We start from the raw sequence: 16,675 nt of genomic DNA on the forward strand, positions 1-16,675 counted from the left end.
GATTGATAAAAAAATACCAATAGGGAGAAACAGGCATAAATTAACATTTTTGTTACTGATAACTGAAACTTTCCTTTGTGTATTTATTGTACTTTATTTTAAAGGAAAACGTGAAGACTGACAATAATATACAATAGCAAAAGAAGTGGAAACAACAAGAGAATTTATTCCCACTTTGGCAAAAGGAAATTCCATAAGAAAAAATTATTGTAGAAGTACTGTTACTAGAGTTTTAAGATTCTTGCAGAATATCAGGAAAAAATCTCTATCTTCATTTTTCTAATGGAAAGTAGCTAATGTCTATCGCTCCTTTAATACATGAAAGGCAACTTCTTAGAACAAAGGATCAAGAACTAACAAGATTTCTCTCGCGAAACAAAATCTATCAGACAAAAATGTCTAAACAGGCATATGAGTTCTGTTTCTGTTACCGGCGCATGTTCAAGCTGAGAATGGCAGAGCCTCCAGAGGATGTTGTGAACTTGTTCAATGAGTACTCTGACAACGGAGTGATGACTGTCGAAAGCCTGCATAAATTTTTGGTAGATTTTCAAGGGGAAGAGAAGGCTACACTTGAACATGCTCAAGCTATTTTCAACAGTCTGAAACATCACCACGTCTTCCACAGGCTAGGCCTTAACCTTGATGCCTTCTTTAGATATCTTTTTGGGGATCTAAATCCTCCTCTTGCACCTCTTGGGGTAAGTAGCACCTTTAGCTCAACCAGTTTTTGCAAATACAAGAAATTACAAGATTTACCCTTTAATTGATGGATTCAATGAAATTTACTTTGTGATAAAATTTACTTTCTGTAATAATTTAGTTACCAAAAGTTTTGTTAAAATACTTTTCATCTTCTGTTCAAAAATTCTCTGACATTTGTTCAAAAATATCTCTGACATAGTACTGTGGCTTGTTCTGAGTTTCTGAACATCCTGTAAAATTTTGGCTACTCTCAGGTGCACCATGACATGAATGCTCCTTTGGCTCACTATTTCCTCTACACAGGCCACAATTCTTACTTGACAGGGAATCAGCTCAGCAGCGCAAGCAGCATTGAGCCGATCATTAAAGCCTTAAGAAGCGGTGTCAGGGTCATTGAGCTGGATTTGTGGCCCAACTCGAAAAGGAACGATGTGGAAGTTTACCATGGAGGGTATGTACACTTGACAGAAAAGTCTATCCAATTTGATTTATATACCTAAGACTGAGTAGTTCAGATTTTCTCAGTTTTTAGCATAAGACAGGATATGCTTTCTCAAATTCTCAATACTCAACACAAGTCCCTCCACAAACACCAAATTATTAATATTAGGCACCCTTGTATTACCATGCACCCGTTGTCACATTCTTTGATTAAAAAGACTACTTGATATAATCTGAGGGTCAAATAAAAACTTGGATTCGTGTATATATAAGTTTCTGCTACTTCCTGGTAAACTTAAACTTTGTTGAAACCAACAGGACAATGACTTCTCCTGTGGAACTTATCAAGTGTTTGGAGGCAATCAAGGAAAATGCCTTCTATGCTTCAGATTACCCTGTCATTATTACATTTGAAGACCACTTAGACTCTTTTCTTCAGGCCAAAGTTGCTCAGGAAAGTTTATTCACATAGGCTAAATGTTACTCTATTTATATTGTAGCGTAATATCAGTTGCATTGATCATAATAGGACCTCTTTTTCTTAATTCAGATGGTGAATAAAACATTTGGAAACATACTCTTCCCTGGCATGGATTTTTCAGAATTCCCGTCACCTGAATCTTTGAAGAGAAAGATTCTGATATCGACCAAACCACCAAAAGAATCCGGTGACAATCTCAAGGAAGAAGAACCTAATGAGCATAAGATTAAGGATTTTAATGACATTTCAATACTTACATTAGGAGATACAGGTGAATCCAGACATAGGATCAAAGAAGATGCACAGATTCAGGTTAACATTGTAACTAGAATTCAGAGGTTCTTTATAATTCTGAAACATTTTTATCTTAATGTTTAAGTAACCTCTATGGCAGCAATATAAGATGGAAGAAGAGGAGGACGAGGAGGAGGATGCAGTCATTCCTGAATATAAGAGGTTGATTTCCATTCATGCTGTAAAGCGGAAAGGTGGCCAGGAAAACTTACTTAAAGGTGATTCTAAGAGAGTTGCCCGTTTGAGTCTGAAAGAGCAGAAGCTGGAATATGCTGTAAGGACTCGTGCAACTGATATCATCCGGTTAGTTATAATAGACTTGATACATTTTCTTATACTGTACTCGTCTTTTGTGTTATAACTATACAAGGTAAAAAAGATATAATGATGCTTTAAGAGAGATCTTTTCTCTTATGAAGAAATTCTTAGTCTCTAAACATAGAAAGTGTGGCTGCAATAATGATCACAGACCAAACTGAAGCATTTTGAATATACTTGGTCTTTGCTCTATTTTTTGAAGTGTTGGTTATGTACATATCAGAATGATCCTAAACAGTTTACGCTAATTCTTCAGAATTCTATAGCTCCTGTCAGAGTATGTAACTATTTCTATCCTTTGTCCAGATTTACTCAGAAGAACTTGTTAAGAGTATACCCAAAGGGTACTCGAATTCTATCTTCAAATTACGATCCTTTCATTGGCTGGGCACATGGAGCTCAAATGGTTGCATTCAATATGCAGGTTTACATCTCTAAATTTATTCACCTTCACTTTCTGCTTATTCAAACGGTTGCATTCAGTACAGAAGAATAAAAGGACTGATTAATATTGCCTTACATTCATTTCTACTTATGTACTTGAAAGGGATATGGAAAGTACCTATGGATGATGCAAGGAATGTTTAGAGCAAATGGTGGTTGTGGCTATGTCAAAAAACCAGACTTCCTTTTGAGCTGTGGTCCAAATAACGAGGTTTTCGATCCCAGCATAAGAAGGAAAGTCAAGAAAACTTTAAAGGTTTGTGGTTTCATCAAGCAGTCATTCAAATATTAATAGGATAAACAGAAACACCGCGCCCTCTCTGTTTACAGAAGTATATATGATCTAGTATCTTAATCTATATAGACTCTAATGAACAGGTAAAGTTATACATGGGGGATGGATGGCATTTGGATTTCCATCACAAACATTTTAACCAATATTCGCCGCCAGATTTCTTTACTAAGGTCAGCTAATACAAAATCTTCATTCAAAATCATTAGCAGTCAAGAAGCAATGCATTGCCTAGTATTTTGCCAAAATTTAACTGTTTTGAGAGAATTGTGTTTCATTTGTGGTTGTAGCTTCACATGTTAGGAGTTCCAGGTGATAAGAAGAAGGTGAAGACAGTGCCTATAGTAGATCAGTGGGTCCCTCTATGGAATGAGGAGTTTGAATTTCCATTAACAGTTCCTGAACTAGCCCTCTTGAGAATTGAAGTTCGCGACTATAACATGAGTCGAAGGCATGACTTTGGAGGCCAAACTTGTTTGCCTGTCTCAGAGCTTCAGACTGGCATCCGAGCAATACCGTTGTATAACAAGAAGGGGGAGAAATACAAGTATGTCAAACTTCTTATGAGTTTTCAGTTACTAGGAAGCTAACTTACTATAACTTGTACCTTTTCTGTAGTTAAGATAGTAATCAGAGTATGTGTTAAGTATTTTACCTGAGATGTAACATAATTTATATGCATTCAGAAATCTGTATGACTGCTGCAATCTTATTCAGCAACAATGATTTCATTGCTGAGAACTTTCTCTTATCTCATATTGACATAACATTGCTAAGAAAACGATTAAAAGTGTCAGTTACAAGCAAACAATAGACCTTTTAAAACCAGTTTGAAGGTAAAACAGGCTCTGAAATTAGGAAGAAAAAACACAGTAGTCAGTTACCAAAACTGAGCTGGATTTTAGAGTGATTTTACTCAGAAAGCTGAAAAAGTAGTGACTATGCTTCATTCTATTGCTTATATCATACACTATGAAGAAAAGGCAAGCTAATCAAGCATGGACCGGCCTGATTCGAGCAAACTTTGGGCTGCCGTTCAGGCCATATTTTCGGGTGTCCAGGCACGATTAGCATTTTCTTATCATGTTGATCTTAGACCAACTCGACCCAAATTCCCCAGTTTTAGCAAATTTTTTGGGCTGCATATTTTTGGCTCTACAGGAAAACAAAATAAAGGAATGAAAATTTATTGCATAAAGTTGAAAATCAACATGAAAAATATGCTAATTCTTTAATTCATACCCACTTCTTCTGTGGGATAACTTAATAAGAAGAAAACACTTATACCCTCTCAAAACTGTCAACTTTTGTTCACTTTCCTTCACCCTCTACTCACGTCTAATAAATTCTGGCTGAATGTTCTGTTATTTCGAGAAACTCCGCTAAGCGGGTTCTCAAATCTAACAAATACATAACAAGTTCAAGAGAAGTAACCAAAACTTATTGATCACTTTGACAAAAGTTTTAAGACAAGAACCGGTATATATTCTTACTTTAACTAGCTAAGGAGAAATTCTAAACAGCATGCATGAAACACATTTACATACACCCTCTCTTCAACCTTATTAAAAAAATGTTCTTCGGTTATCTTATTCTGCAAACAATAAAGTTTCCTAAGCCGTAATATAATTAATCCTCTTCCTATCCGTTCTCCATTGTCTTCTTTAAAATAAGACATCATGTCGGAGATATATGGAAACTTGAATTATTGCTACAGACGTTGGTTTAAGAGTCATTGGCCCTCATCACCTCCAGATGATGTGACGAATTTGTTCAACGAATACAAAGAACATGATAGGGATAGAATACGAACACCTAACCTGGCTGAATATCTCAAGAAACATCAAGATGTGGCGGAGAAGCATGCTGTAAAGCTTGCACCAAAAATCATAGCTTCAAGAAAACTGAAGGGATTCGCCAACTTTCGTAGAACCAGTCTCAGTAAGAATGGCTTCTTTGCGTATCTTCTCAGCAGCGAAAATCATCCCTTAGATAAAAAGGTATAGTTACTTACTGTATGTATCTAGTTAGCATGTTAGTTCATTTATTTACTTAGAAAGCCTGCTAATTTCTGGGACAGAAAATGCCGGAGTTTGATGGGAACGCTAAGTTAGCGCACTATTTTGTATACACAAGCAATTGTTCCTACTTGGAACGGAACAAAAGCCAAAATCCTATCAAATCTGCAGCAGCAAAGACGATCACTATGCCTTCTTGTCTCCGGAAAGGCCACAGGGGAGAGTCAGAGTCCAAGTCGGATGGTGATGGTGAGCCTAGTAACAATCAAGATAAAAAAGAGCAGGAGAAATTCCGTAACAGTATTACAGCAATCGAAAAGGCTTTGTTGATGGGTATCAGAGTTATTGAATTGGATGTGTGGCTGAACTCAGATAAGAAGGGCATTACTATTTCTCATCCGGGGTATATACCATGACTCGTATTATGTTAAGATTTAAACTTTCATTAGTTGGTCGTATTTGCAATCATAAATGACAAATGCAAAATGCAGAAATTAACCTTCTTGTTCTTTGTTTCTGCATCTTTATTTTGGCTATTAATTAGTTTACAGTTCTCTTGTATTCAACTGGAATTTTAAGCTCAAACAACATATGACAGGATACCGCGCCAATCACACTAAAAAAATGTTTGAAGACTATCGGTGAAAATGCATTTGTCACTTCTGAATTCCCCCTCATAATAATTCTAGTGCAGCAATTTGAATCAGATCCATCAGATGATCTCCAGAAAGAGATAATTGAGGTGAGTTATCATGCCAGGAAAATTGAGAGTAGAATTTGCTCGGATCTTTTAAAACATTGAATCTTTTTTTTCTCATCAAATTACGATTTTCCATCCTAACTTCTTTTCTAAAATGAAATAATTACAAAGCCCCCTTATTCCTGCAGCGGATCAAAAAATTTGAGAATAAGAACAATCATAAATTGTGTCATCACAAAGGAGCTTTGGATGCATCTCTAGACTCTCTGAAAAAGAACTTTATAATTTTAACCAGAAAGAAGGTGAGACATGAACCGTCACCAACAAACACGAGCGTTAGTCTGGACTTATAACAGCATATATTTAAAAACTTTCCTCAAGCTCTTAAAAAGCGTAAAGCCTAATACAGTTGATTTTGCAGGACAAAAAAGACTTATTATATTTGTAATTACAATGAGAATCCAGAAAACAGTGGAATTTTGAGATTGACCGAAAACGAGATAGAATCTGCTAGAAGTACTGAGTATACCAGGTTAGCAAAATATACAACTGCTGATTTCTGGATTTTTTTTCTGTTGCTGCTGCTTTTTAATCTAAACAACTTGACAGTGTTTTTTTTTTTTTTTTTTAATTTTTTTACAATCAACAGAATTTACATTATACATTTTCTGAATCATATAAGTAGATGTGAAAACAGGTTATTTAAATGGGAATCTGTTTGTGTTCATTTGATTCAAATTATGGAGCGTTCAGTCTTTCGGATCTAATAAAAACTAGTTTAAATTCAATCTTTAATTCAATCTAACCATGTAATATAGCTTTTGTTTGTTAAGTTGGGTCACTTTCATTTCAAGTAGTGAACATGTCTGTATCAACTTCTGATAAAGAAATACTTTCCTTTAGTTTAACCCAGACGAAACTACTAGCAGTTTATCCCAACTCTGATGATCCAGCAGTTTTCACTAAAAATTTTGACCCTCTTATTGGCTGGACACGCAGGGCTCAGATGGTCGCAATCAATCCTCAGGTAAATTTATGTATAAACACTTACATTCATGGAAGACCCTTTGTGTGAAGTATTCAACTATCCCCAACCAGAACTTCATCTGTGCCTACTTGTCAATCTGATTCTTTTTTGACAATATATTTTGTAACAGAATTTTGACAAGCATCTATGGGTAATGCAAGGGTTGTTTAGGGCACAACTCAACCAAGACTGTAAAAGACCTACTGGTTATGTTAAAAAGCCAAATATCTTGCTGAATAATAAGATTTTCGATCGTACAGAATGGCGCCCTGTTAAAAAGATTTTAAAGGTGAGCTCATCTTCATTAAATAACCACAATTAAGAATATGCATGCTAACAAGATTTCTAACTATGTAGATTTCGATATTTTTTTTGCTTTCCTCGCTTGGTTAATGTACAGGTAAAGGTATATTTGGGTACTGGCTGGCATTTGGACTTCAACAGTGAAGAGGAAGAGTTTGAAAGTGATTACTCCCCACCAGATTTCTTCACAGCAGTTAGTCTAACTAAACGTTCTACGAGTATTTGCACTTTTTCATCCCATTACAGTTTACAAGCTTAGAATAATGACAGGACTGATTTTTGTAGTTCTCTAATCACTCTTTCTTTCCCAGGTTGAAATTGTGGGAGTCCCAGTAGACGAGGCAAGAGAAAAAACAGTACCAGTCATGGATCAGTGGGTTCCAGTATGGGATCAAGAGTTCAAGTTCCCCTTAACTGTTCCTGAATTAGCAATGCTGCTGATAGAGGTCAAAGAATTTGACACCGACAGGACTCATGACTTTGGAGGCCAAACTTGTTTGCCGGTCTGGCTACTCAGAAGTGGAATCAGGTCTGTTCCATTGTATGACAAGAAGGGGATTCTTATGCGCTTTGAGTTTAACTGACAGCACATATCAATACTGATGATCCGATCTAACAGCAGCATCTTCGATGAGTTTTCAGCAGAGAATAAGCACTAATTAGTTTAAGATTATTCTTCCACAAATAAAATTTTCTCAAGTCCGGCTAGTCCGCCCTTGAAAGTTGAACCCTCAGACTCAGTATCATCTAAATTATGTGTGCCCTATATTTTATAAATAAAAAATCTTTTTAAAAAAAAAAACAGAACAGCACATTGCTGCTCCACGTCTAAGTTTACAACTTCGCCTCAACAAAGATGTTTTCCAGTGTATAGACTATCAGCAGCTTGTCATTTTGAGCCTAAGCTCTATGATTGACTTCCCTATAACAAAGCAGTGCAGACATGCTTCCCTATAAGATTGACTATGTGGAAGGGTAAGAACGCGATCATTGCCATGAATGGCGGAAAATCCATCCACAAACAATATACCCACTGAGTCCGGAACTAATAGTCACATTATACGTATGCTATATTTAAGATATCTCAATGGAGCTATAGAAAGGATTTGCAACAGGCTTTGCTAGCATGCCCTTAGAAAGTAACACAGCCATAAAGATTATATTTTGTAAAATCATGTCAATATTTTGTAAAATCATGCATATCCTAAATTATAAGAGGTTAGGACAATAGGACAACTAATTTTAGAAGGAATACATATTGGGAAATCAATGAAGCTTTGATTCATAAAGTTCAAAAATACTGGAATCCAGTCTTAAATATGCATCAAGCTGATATACAATCACACTCCACTCAAGCAAGGTTCCCTTCAATAATTAAACTCCACTAAATTTCTTCATTTACACTAATTCAGTAGCTAAGAAGGGACAGCACTAAATCAAATAGCAAAAATAAGGAAACAAAATTAAGCAAAAAGTACTAGAAATTAGAAAGAAAAGAAAAATAAATGCAGGTAATATTTGCTGCTTAGGCTATTATTTCACTGAAAGAATAAAAGTTGGGAGAGAAGGTACCAGAGCTGCCTTTACAAAGTGTTAAGGCCCTCTCCAAGTTGGAAACTACATCAGACATTGTTGGCCTCTCTTTCCCCTCTAAGTTTACGCACATCATCGCAGTGTATGCCAGAAGCTCAACGGCCTCAGACTCGTTCATTACTGGCATTTCTACCCGTTTATCCAACACCTTCCAGACTTCCCCAGCCACAATGAAGGGACCTGCATACTCCACCACACCAGTGGGCCCACTTTTTTCACCCTCCTTGAATACGGCCTTCTTTCCCGTCAATAGTTCCAACAAAACCACCCCAAATCCATAAACATCACTCTTAGTTGTCAAAACCTTTAAAACATAGTACTCAGGATCGATATACCCAACAGTCCCAACTGGTTTAATCGACATACTCCCTTCCTCATTCTCAGGACCCTTCAATGACAAGCCAAAGTCGGATACTCTGCCAACCCAATTTGCATCAAGAAGGATGTTTGAACTCTTAATATCCCGATGAATAATGGGTGGGACTGCATAGTTGTGAAGGTACTCAATCCCTCTTGCAGCATCTAAAGCAATCTTGATTCTCATCCTCCAGGAATTCAAGGGGCTGCTACTTTTCTGAGTGTTGTAGCTATGCAAATGATCATGCAGAGCTCCATTACTCATATATTTATAAACCAGTAACCTCTCATTTTGCTCTTCACAAAACCCGACTAGACCCACCAAATGCTTGTGGTGAACCCGAGTTAAGAGCATCAGTTCTGATTCAAAAGCATATCCTCTCTTGCTTCTCGCACAGATTTCTTCCCTCTTAATGGCCACTTCACAACCAGCATTAGAGAGTATTCCTTTATACACAGTCCCAAAACTCCCTCTCCCAATCTTATTCTCCAAGGAGAAATTTTTTGTAGCAGCAGCAAGCTCACATAGGGTGAACACCTCTGCCTTCTCCACGTGCTTTGACGAACTATCCCAGCTCCTGGTACGTCCCAAGGCCATAGAACTGAGCTGTGTGATCGATGATGATCTTGACTGAGGTGCACTGGAAGCATTACTTGCTACAAAAGCTGATTCAGCAGCATTGCTACTCCCAATAGAATTAAGCTCTTTATCCTTCACAACATCCCGATCCTTCCTAACTTTTGAGCAACCTAATCTTTTAAGGTATATGAAGTAAGCAAAGGCAAATATTCCAGAAATGATACCAACAAACCCAAATATCTCGTATGCCCAGAGAGGCCGGTGCTTTTCCTTTTTCGATGGTAACGATGAAACTAAATATGATGGTGAAATTGCAACTGGTGATGGTAGTGGCTGAGAAACATTCTCTGCCTCTAGATTTATTCTGGAACTTAATGGAAGTGGAAGCTCAATTACACATGATCTGCAAATAACTGTATCACCACTACAGAGTGCCTCTGAACCCGGAAACACACCACAAAGTTGACAAGATTCTCTGACACATTTACCAGGAATCATACTTGGCAGGGGAAGCAAAGTATCAAGCTTACCAGACCAGCCAGGACCCCAGCAGTTCACAGTAAAATCATCGGATCTCAGACCACAGGTGTAATCTGCACCAGAAATGATTGACTCAAATGAGAGCTTCTGAATCTTCTGGTCGGTGATAACTGATGTATTTCCTCCATTGCCCCAGCAGATAACCGAGCCATTGTTCCTTTGCAAGGCACATGAGTAAGTCCCACTAAGAGCAAGCTCCGAAAAGTGGAAAGGTTTTTCTGAAGGGACATCAAGTTGGCCTGAATCATTAAGTCCTTTACAAATTAATAAACCAGAATAAGCAATTCCACAAACATGAGATTTCCCAGCAACTAAACTCAGCATTGACAGACTACCAAACTCTCTCTCAATAAAGTCCCCTATCCCATTTTCACCCCAACACAAGACATTCCTCTCATCCTTCACTATTCCACAGGAAAACCCATCACCTGACGTGATGGCAAGGAAACCAGTTTCTCCCACGGGGGGCAAAGCTGGGGAGAGGAGACGGAGTCTTCCTTCTCTTTCCCAACATTGGATGATGCCTGTTCTTGCCTGCACTGCACAAACTTGATCATCCCCAACTGCTAAATCAGTCAGCGGGGAAAGGGTATTATGGTAAACTATCTTGCCAATGATACTGGAATTGGAAAATCCCGTGTCCCAACAAAAGAGATCGGAACCACCAGAACTGAGGCCACAGAAGAAATCACGCCCACCAGATATGGCTTCGTAGGAGATGTTTGGCAGGGCAGAAAACATTCTACCCTGCTGAAAACATTGGATCCCCTGCGATTTCCCCACAAGTATGCCACAAACGGTGTTAAAACCATGGATGGCAGCAATGGTGGAGGAGGAGCCAAGGCCCCTAACTATGGTACAAGTACGAAGGAAAAAGAGACTTAAGAGAACAGGAAGCAATTGACATCTTCTGACAAGAGAAAAAAAGATGGTTTTCTTCTTCATGGAAAGAGTTTCAAGGAAAAATAGATTGTAGGCATGGAAGCAAGTAGAAGAAGAATGATTGGACGAGTAATACAGAAAACGAAAGGGATGAATGCAGGCCCATTTCAAAAATTAACAAGAAAGGTGAAGAATAAAATCTTAAATCTGACAGAAGAATACAAGACAGCTAAAGGTTAAATTTCATTTCATTTGATTTTATTTTTTTTCTTGTATCCTTACATTGATGGGAGTTTGCAGAATCAAGTTGGACTAAAGATGTAGATATAAATTTCGATTAAACAATAGAATTGACCAAAAATTAACAGGTAGCTGGACATAAGATGATAATTAACTGGATGTTTGAGGGAGGTAGAGTCTAAAATGGCCAGCACGAATTCTTTTAATATTGTTATCATCTTGAATTTTTTATACTGAAATAGTATCTTAATATAACTGCCATTGTTAGAATACCATGTCGTGAGCAGATCAGGGCTTAATTTAATAGTTATCCAATGTAAAGAAGAAACAAGCTAATTTGAAAACATCACATACTCACAGGCAGCTATTAAATTTTCCCTCTAACCAGGTCAAGGCAATAGAACCTGACTAGTAAACTCCGATGTTCGAAAGCAACAACCCACCCCCAGACACACTTGCCAAACCTCATCTATATACTCCCTCCGTCACAAATTAATTGCAACTAAATGCTTTTTCAATGCTTACTCAATTCCACCCACCCCTGCAATACAGGGGACAATTGTGAGGGAGAGCATGTATTCACTAAATATTAATAACGACCACATGGCAGAAATCAATTTGCCTAACAATAAGAAATTGTCTTCTTCATTATCTTTGCTCTTACAAAAAAGTACAAAACACTTAACTTCTTATTAATCTAGGAAACTAACAGCAATAGTTCAAGCCGAAGTACAAATGAGCGTGTAGATTAAATTTCATTAGATGACTGAAACATGAAAGCATTGGTCTATAGATATAAAGAATAACACCAAGAAAAGCAAAATAAAGATCGTGGAAAAGGAGGAAGAAGATAATAATGGTATATAGCTCATTGAATTTGTATAACAAGGGAATGTAATGACAGTTTTGCATTCATCTTCATTATCAAACAGGGAGAATAATATTCTACAAAAAGAGCTAGAAGAACAAGTAACCATCCACGGAATTCAAAATGGAGAAATTTAAGGAAAAATAAGTAATGATGCATCATTACGATCATATAATTTCACTAGCTTGCCTGAATGCACAAAATTACACGCCACTGCTGAACTGGGATCATGTGCTAACTTATACTCAGGATAAGATGAAATTTAAATGTGTCACTGGCGAGCATTATCATGCAGCAGTATCCTGAACGATATCTTCAGGTGGAATACTATACTCGTCCAACTGAAAATCTGCATCGAGATCCTCCATTGTTTTTCCAAATACATATTGTTTTGTCCCCATCGTTGTGAAAGGCAACAATCCAAAAGCTCGGGCTGTCTTGATCTCCCTTGCAACTTTCCTTTGGGCTTTAGCACTAATTCCAGTCTTCATGATAGATAAAGTACTAGAGTTCAGAATTCACATTCCAGAGAAAAAAAAACTTGTCAAAATTGAGATGAAACATTACCTTGCTCCTCTTGTTGAGTATTCCAGCTTCAGTCAAAAAGCTGGCAAGGAATCTTACATTCTGCACAATTTAATCACATATGTTGCTGAGACATGACATCTACCACCAGTCCAATTCAAGATTTAAAGAGAAAAGTTAAACCAGCAAAAAAAAAAACTGATTCCTTTAAATGAAACAAACTTAAGTGTACTGAAGGCCATCACATGCTTACCCGAAAATCTGCTTTCTTGAGAACCTCCTCCGTAGTTACTTGGAACTCAGCTCGTTTACTAGGCTTCCAAACTCCTGGTTTCCTAAGATCGAGGTCCTACGTTGAAGAATATAACAGATAAATATTCGAGGATTTGAATTCGGCATATGCAAATCAAATAGCACAAAATCAAAACTACATCGATCAGGCAGTAAAAGTCGAAAAATGGGGAGAATTTTGGGTATCAGTCAAGTGTCAAACCGTCCATTTCAGCAAAGTTTTATGCACTTGTATCCAAAATAGGTTCTAAGTTTCTAACAGTGTAATAAATGGTTAAGTAAAATAGGACCAAAACCAAATTAAGCTCCATGAAAGTACAGATTTCACAGCTAATTAACAGATGTTACAACACTGATGCAAGAACAAATCTAGGAAAGATATGAGCTAAGTTGCATGAAACTCTAATTGCAACAGAAACACCAATAATTGCAATATATATATGCATGTCAAACGTCTCATGTTTTCAGCTACATACCTCAGGGTTATATGTCATACCAGACTTGAAATTCATGTCTGTTCTAAATGTATAATCTTCTTGGCTAATCTCATCCGGATTGAATTCAAAATATTTAGCTGCCTCCTTCAGTCTCCCTTCCATCCCATCCATCAATGATGTGAAACTATCATCGGCTCCAAACTGGTCTTGTCCACCAAAACCAGAGTTCGTCCCCAGTCCAAACCGAGCCTTCTCAACTCTGTCAAGCTTCCGGAAGAAAGCATTGGAATTACCCTCAGAGATCCCACCAAATATGCGGCTCTCAAAGTCATCAGTGGACTCAGATGTATTGGCATCCTTGTTCTCACCATTGCCTTGACCTATCGAAAATCAGGACAATCCAAACACATTACACCATGGGATACAAGGAATCTCAAACATTAATTTGCAACTCACAACTTAATAGGAAAACAATATACTACTATGATTCTACAAACAAGCAAGGGTAATTATAATTCGCGTGATTTCAAGCTGCAACTTCCACATTCTACAAACTCACCAGAATGACCTTATAACTAAAATGTACTATCTACTATACTAATTATCCAGCATAAATCCAATGCCATGTCCTCAACGACATCGAATTCCAAAATTTACAGATCCTATCTCACTAATTAGCTGTTACTTCAATCCATGCCAAACTATTATGATTTAAAGTCATGAAAAACAATGATTTCATATCAATTCTCCACAATACCACCTAAATTCCAACTTTCCAACAACTAATTATAGGCTCACAGGTTACAGCAATAAATTTTTCAGCAAATAAGATTGGGAATTTAAGTATAAATGAAATACCCAAATAAATAAACAAGAAAATTTAATCTCATACATAAAAATTACCAGAATTAAAATCGGTGGAAAGGGTCCTGACAGTCATAGACCGCTTAAACTGATGATGATAGAATCCATCACTTACAGATCGCATTGCTACCCGAAAAGGCCTCATTTCTGGCTCCTGAAAATATTATTCAAACAAATATTAAATTAAAATGATAAATGAGCAAAACCCATAAATTCTAAAGCTATAATCTTTGCTTTTTAGGGTTTAATCAATCAAAATAACATTTCCCACATTTCCTCAAGAAACCCCCCAAAAAATTCAATTTGATAAAAATCAAATGTTAGAAATGCAAAGAAATGGAGATTTTGAAGTAACTTACCCAGTATTGAATTGTCTCCCCTCTTTTTTCTTTGATCTATGTGTAGGTGAGGAACACCATGTACAGAAATTGAAAGAAGTAAGTAAACGTCGACGTTTTGAATGAAGTATTGAGTTAATAAAAATGGCGGATAATGTAACGAAGGTTTTTTGTGTAGGGTTTAAGAGTGCAATTTTGCAAAATGGTCCACTCGTATTTTGGGTTTGTTGTAGACTAGCCCAATTGTGTTTTTTCAAGAGATAAGTTCAGCCCAAAACTTTTGTTTTTTCTATCTACAAAGTGCGGAAATTGTGTTTTTTCAAGAGATAAGTTCAGCCCAAAACTTTTGTTTTTTCTATCTACAAAGTGCGGAGTACTTCGTATACACTCAGGTGAAGTCAGCAGGTCAATATTTGAGACTTGAGAGTAGTGGGGTGAGGTAAGGAAATATCCCTACTCCCAAGCAAATAAGTTAGTTGGTGGGGCTCGAACACATAACCTCAAAATTACAAGGTGAGCTCTTTACCAACTCTATCAAGCTTGTTTGGTGTTTGATATATCTTATTGTCTTTGCTAATATATAAATTTATGAGAGAGTACAAGTACGACTGTATTGTGGATGTTAATTAGTTTAGTTAATTGGAGTTAAGGTGGTACACCGTATATACGAAGCAGGACATAAGATTGAATCTTGTATACATCATTTTATTCATTTAATTTTCAATTAAATATATAGCTTATAAGTTCCTAATTTCTCTACATTAAACGTGTTTGATATTATTTTAGTTATAAATGTTTGTACTGGACTTAGCTTAGCTTATAAACATATTCACAAATTAAAGTTGGGTAGCCATTATATTTGTTAAATCTAATATAATCTAAACTTACTTTTCTAGTGTGTATTTAATGCTTATATGTAGCCCTAAGGTTTATGTATAGCATTTTCCTTCTTAAAATAAACTTATCCTTTTCTTGAACTTTGTTTTTTAATTAAATAAAATAAGTGAAATAAGATGAAATTAGCATATCTTCTCAATTTCATACTTTCCTTGACAGCTAGAAAGGAAGCCGTGATTGGGCCGTACCGATAACAAACTATTGATTAAAAAAATAATGAGGCAACTTGTTAAAGTACTCGAAAAAAAGAAGCCATGTATGCAAAATGCCTATGTTATGTTAATGCCAATACGCCATAGCAAGAAAAGCAACCATTTTTGGTACAAATATGTGTGTATAAGTGGAAATACCAAGGAGAACTTTGCTGACTTAGTGGAGTGAAAAAATGACCATAAATAATAAGTATATAATGAGAGGAATTTATAGTTGTTCATTCAAATTGAAACTATAGTGCTTAATTAAATCTTTAAGCTTAGTGTAAGTTGTGTGAACTATAGCTTTCAACTTGAAAATGAGAATATTAATTTTCCTGTTTCCTTATCCTAGAGATATGATTACGAAAATCCACCTTAAGATTTGTTTTTGCTTCATGTGTCATGTGTGATTGTAGAGCCTTAAAAGTAAATCAAGATATGATAAGGATATATAAGCATCTAACAAACCTTACATGAATGAATTCAAGAGGTTTTTAGATACCTAGCTGACAAATACACGAAAAAATTTATTTACATAAACAACAAACCGACAAGAATAAAATCTTTCGGATGCATCGTGTGTATAGTACGTAATTTTATTGGGCACCCAGCTTTAGAGTAACCTTTATCCAATTTCGGGATAACCTTTTGATGTGTTTTGGAGTAATCTTTTATGTGCATTAAGAGGTGATTTTTAAAAGATACAAGTAAGTTTTATAAAGAATACAGTAAAACAGCCGTGTAAATTTATTATAAATAGAGCAACTTTATCAATAAAAATAGGAGATTTTGAATTTTATAAACAAGTTTTGATAATTTTAGAATAAGTTTACAGTCGATTTAAATCAGTTTATGACATTTTTTAATATTTTATCATACATCCTGGCATAAAATTATGTCCTATCGTGATTAGATGGTAAACATTTTTTTTAATCTTTTTGTCCACAGAAAAATAAATAGTTAGTGTATTGTTTTGAAAAGGATGGGACTTAGCATTTAAATATAAATAAATAAATAGGGTGATAAAACGATAATCTACTATTTTC

At 36.2% G+C, this 16,675-nt stretch overlaps 4 protein-coding genes across 4 annotated transcripts; 2 read left to right on the plus strand and 2 right to left on the minus strand.

The window, feature by feature from the left end:
• Nucleotides 1-233: 233 nt before the first annotated feature.
• Nucleotides 234-3,716, plus strand: LOC110688252 (phosphoinositide phospholipase C 2-like). The gene is made up of 9 exons (XM_021864973.1): nt 234-701; nt 960-1,156; nt 1,465-1,600; nt 1,697-1,939; nt 2,022-2,224; nt 2,546-2,663; nt 2,787-2,939; nt 3,062-3,148; nt 3,266-3,716. Exons 1-9 carry the CDS (start codon nt 297-299, stop codon nt 3,563-3,565), a joined length of 1,842 nt encoding a protein of 613 aa, XP_021720665.1. The 5' UTR covers nt 234-296; the 3' UTR covers nt 3,566-3,716.
• A 938-nt stretch (nt 3,717-4,654) lies between these two features.
• On the plus strand, nt 4,655-7,607 carry LOC110688577 (phosphoinositide phospholipase C 2-like). The gene is made up of 7 exons (XM_021865346.1): nt 4,655-4,975; nt 5,056-5,396; nt 6,115-6,225; nt 6,597-6,720; nt 6,851-7,009; nt 7,121-7,216; nt 7,335-7,607. Exons 1-7 carry the CDS (start codon nt 4,655-4,657, stop codon nt 7,605-7,607), a joined length of 1,425 nt encoding a protein of 474 aa, XP_021721038.1.
• A 493-nt stretch (nt 7,608-8,100) lies between these two features.
• LOC110688255 (putative serine/threonine-protein kinase-like protein CCR3) lies at nt 8,101-11,413 on the minus strand. Its single transcript, XM_021864975.1, has one exon. It carries the CDS (start codon nt 11,036-11,038, stop codon nt 8,549-8,551), a length of 2,490 nt encoding a protein of 829 aa, XP_021720667.1. The 5' UTR covers nt 11,039-11,413; the 3' UTR covers nt 8,101-8,548.
• A 643-nt stretch (nt 11,414-12,056) lies between these two features.
• LOC110688256 lies at nt 12,057-14,834 on the minus strand. The gene is made up of 6 exons (XM_021864976.1): nt 14,560-14,834; nt 14,240-14,354; nt 13,376-13,716; nt 12,862-12,957; nt 12,651-12,710; nt 12,057-12,568 (listed from the first exon to the last, which is right to left on the minus strand). Exons 2-6 carry the CDS (start codon nt 14,343-14,345, stop codon nt 12,371-12,373), a joined length of 801 nt encoding a protein of 266 aa, XP_021720668.1. The 5' UTR covers nt 14,346-14,354; nt 14,560-14,834; the 3' UTR covers nt 12,057-12,370.
• Nucleotides 14,835-16,675: the final 1,841 nt, after the last annotated feature.

The sequence above is a fragment of the Chenopodium quinoa genome, unplaced genomic scaffold, assembly GCF_001683475.1.
Source record: "Chenopodium quinoa cultivar QQ74 unplaced genomic scaffold, ASM168347v1, whole genome shotgun sequence".
Taxonomy (NCBI): domain Eukaryota; kingdom Viridiplantae; phylum Streptophyta; class Magnoliopsida; order Caryophyllales; family Amaranthaceae; genus Chenopodium; species Chenopodium quinoa.